The sequence below is a fragment of the Thermoascus crustaceus genome, assembly GCF_041956765.1.
Source record: "Thermoascus crustaceus strain CBS 181.67 unplaced genomic scaffold VTN00scaffold_18, whole genome shotgun sequence".
Taxonomy (NCBI): Eukaryota; Fungi; Ascomycota; class Eurotiomycetes; order Eurotiales; family Thermoascaceae; genus Thermoascus; species Thermoascus crustaceus.
The window spans coordinates 56,842-60,108 of record NW_027192543.1 but is presented as its reverse complement, the minus strand read 5'-3'; the positions used below and the strand labels follow the sequence as shown (position 1 = coordinate 60,108).

At 48.3% G+C, this 3,267-nt stretch overlaps 2 protein-coding genes across 2 annotated transcripts; both read right to left on the bottom strand.

The window, feature by feature from the left end:
* Nucleotides 1-25: 25 nt before the first annotated feature.
* Nucleotides 26-2,628, bottom strand: VTN00DRAFT_3488 (uncharacterized protein; the record flags this gene model as incomplete). The annotated part of the gene is made up of 2 exons (XM_069429810.1): nucleotides 26-1,987; nucleotides 2,062-2,628. The coding sequence occupies 2 exons, from the start codon at nucleotides 2,626-2,628 to the stop codon at nucleotides 26-28; spliced, it is 2,529 nt and encodes an 842-aa protein (XP_069282752.1).
* Nucleotides 2,629-2,682: 54 nt separating this feature from the next.
* VTN00DRAFT_3487 (uncharacterized protein) lies at nucleotides 2,683-3,222 on the bottom strand (the record flags this gene model as incomplete). Its single annotated transcript, XM_069429809.1, has 1 exon — nucleotides 2,683-3,222. The coding sequence occupies one exon, from the start codon at nucleotides 3,220-3,222 to the stop codon at nucleotides 2,683-2,685; it is 540 nt and encodes a 179-aa protein (XP_069282751.1).
* Between the last annotated feature and the right edge of the window lie 45 nt (nucleotides 3,223-3,267).

The window sequence follows — 3,267 nt, the reverse complement described above, 5'->3', positions numbered from 1 at the left end:
CCGCTCGGGCATTTTCTGAACCCCTTCAGTAGGTGATCTTGATGTCATAAGGAGCTAATTCCTCTGCCCACCTGACCTGTCTTCGGGTCAAATCCTTGGTGGTGGTGAAGTATGCCAGGTTCTTATGATCACAGTAGATCATAACCTGATGCTTTGCTCCTTCCAGGTAGTGTCGCCATTCTCTTACTGCTGCCATGATGGCCAGAAGTTCCTTGTCATGAATGTCGTAGTTCAATTCTGGTGGGGTCATCTTTCGCGAGTAGAAGGCAATTGGATGCAGTCGTCCCTGCTCATCAGGTTGATTGATGCATGCTCCTATTGCGAAATCCGAGGCATCTGTTTCAATGAAGATAGGTTTTTCTGGGTCAAAAATTCCTAAGACCGGTGCTTCACAAAACTTCTGCTTAAGGAGATTGAATGCCTTCTGCTGCTCTTCTTTCCATTCAAATTTCTGGTCCTTTCGGGTGAGCTTTGTCAAAGGTTCCACAATCTTGGAATAGTTCCATATGAACTTCCGATAGAAGTTGGCAAATCCAAGAAAAGCTTGTGTCTCCTTGACTGTTGTTGGCTCGGGCCATCCTCGTATGGCTGTGACCTTTCCTTCATTCATTTCAACATGTCCCGGGGAGATCATGAAGCCAAGAAACTCTGTTCTCTGGGTATGCCATTCACATTTTTCTGGTGCAACTGAGAGTTTTTTCTCCTTCAGGGCTTCTAACACCTTCCGCACATGTTGTCTGTGTTCTTCTAAGGTTTCTGAGTAGATAAGGATGTCGTCCAAATAGGCCATGCAAAAGACATCCAGGTATTTCCGTAGGGTATTATTGACCAAACTCTGAAAGGTCGCGGGCGCATTGGTAAGACCAAATGGCATGACTGTATATTCAAAATGTCCTAGTTGGGTCCTGAAGGCGGTTTTCCATTCTTCCCCTTCCTTCATGCGCACCAGGTAATACCCTTCTCTAAGATCCAACTTGGTGAAGAACTTTGCCTTCCGCAATCTATCCTGCAACTCCGAGATGAGTGGTAGGGGGTAGCGGTTCTTGACAGTGATGTCATTGAGTTGGCGATAGTCCACACAAAGTCGGAGTTTCCCGTTCTTCTTTGGGACAAACAAAATTGGGTATCCAGCCGGTGATGTGGAATGCCGGATATATCCTCGTTCCAGGTTCTTTTCAACATACTCTCGGAGCGCCTCATGCGCCTTCTCTGAGAGTGGATAAATAGGTTTGAACGCTGGTTGCGTTCCAGGCTTCAAGGGTATCTCATGATCCCAAGGCTGATGTTCTGGCAGCTGTCCTCTGCCTCGTTCCTTAAAGACTTCTTCAAAGTCCCAGTACTCCTTTGGGACTGCTTCCATTCCGGTCGAAGGCGGTTGGTCCTTTCTCTGTTCCATGGATCCAATCGTCAAATCTGGCGCTAGGGTAAGATACAAGACTCCCACTTGTTCTCCCCTTTTCCACATTCGCATCATTGTGTTCTGGGAGATCTCTTTGATCTCCACTGGCGGTTCTTCTCCCTCAGGATGCCCTTCAGGCCTCATACCTCTGTTGGATTCTTCCGCCAATTGCACTCTTCCTGTTACCCAGTCTATCTGTGGGTTGTGCATCTTCAACCACGGTATCCCTAGGATTATATCATGTCCTGGCATCCGTGTGATATCAAGGTTGATCTTTTCCTTGTGCTGTCCTATCTTCAGGGAGGACTGGTCGGTTTCCATCCGCACCCATCCTCCTCCATAGCTGCTGGCAGATCCATCGACCGTAGATAACTGATACGGCTCCTTCTTCCCTGTGAAGGGGATCCCATTCCTGGTGACAAATGTGTTGCTGACAAAATTTCCCATGGCTCCACTGTCGATCATGGCCCTTGCTTTCTTCCCGTTGATTTTGACAGTGATCACTAATTGTTTCAATAAGTCCGTTCCATTGAGTGTCGTTCCGTTTCGCGTGCTTGTAGCCGGGTTCAGGGACCTAGACCAAGACTCCTGCAGGGGTCCCACACTAGCAGGGTCCTTTAGTTTTTTGACTTCCTGGGGTCCTTTGGAAACCATCCCGTTACATTCTTAGAGGCATAGTGATCAGAGCAGTTGTTGTTGTAGCAGGCAGTCCATGGAAGCTCAGCATGTCTATCCTTCTCCGTGACTGATATCTGCTTCCGGTTGTCTCGCTTCCGATCTGGACATTTCCAACCCATGTGGTCGTTCTTTCCACAATGGATGCACAGCTTCTGCTCGTAACGTTTCTTCTGTTCAGTTGTCCAATTTGGGTTGGGTCCCCTAAAACGCCTGTTCGTTCCCTGGGCGCCTCGTTCTCTCCTGGTCGCATTATCGAGTTCCATGGCATCACCTCCGTTCCCTGTATGTCGAGGGGCTTGTTGGAAGGGATTGAATCGCCGCTGTTCTGTTCGTCGTTCAAAGAGTCGGTTATCAATCCGGGTGGCCATGAGTATCAGGTTATTGAGGTCGGTTGGTTCTTCTGCCGCGAGGAGCCCATTCTTGACCTCCTCTTTCAATCCTCGATAGTAATGCTCCATGAGTGCTCGTTCTGACCAATCTCCGAGAAAGGCTGCCGCTTGCTGGAATTCGGTGGTATAGTTGGTGACAGAGGCTTTTTGCTGTATGGACATAACAGTCCTTGTAGCCTTTTTTACTTCATCCAAATCCCCAAAGTTTTGCCTAATTCAGTTCAAGAACACATTGAAGCTATTGAAGATCTCGGTGGTTTCAGCTCTCCATTGTTCAGGTGTTCTTTCCAAGCGGTCCTTCAGGTAAGGGTCAAACCATTTGGCTGCCATGCTTCGTAGGTAGGTTGCCGCAAACATGACCTTTCTTTCTTCGTTCGGGAATTCATGGGGGTTGAAGAAAAAATAGAGTTCCAACTGGGAGATGAACGTCTGCAGCTTTGGTCGATCGCCATAGTAGAGGTCGGGTTTCGCGATCTTGGTCTTGGAGTTGATTTCATGGTCGGATGAGTCTTTGGTTGCGAGATTCGGTACATGGCTGGTGCTTGCCCCAGCCTGCTGTCCCAGTAGGTGAATCTGTTCATGGAGTTGGTTGTTCCCGTTGATCTGGTTTTGAAGCTCGTCCTGCAGCTGGTTAACCTGCTCCCTAAGGGTGGTATTCTCACCAGTCCGTTCCTGCAGCTGATTCTCCAATCGATTGACTTGATTCTGTAACTCTCTAAGAACTCGAACAACCTCCTGGGGGGTGATGTTTTCCATTTTTGCTTCTTTCTCTGCTTGCCTTCTGCAAGAAAGGTGGTCAAA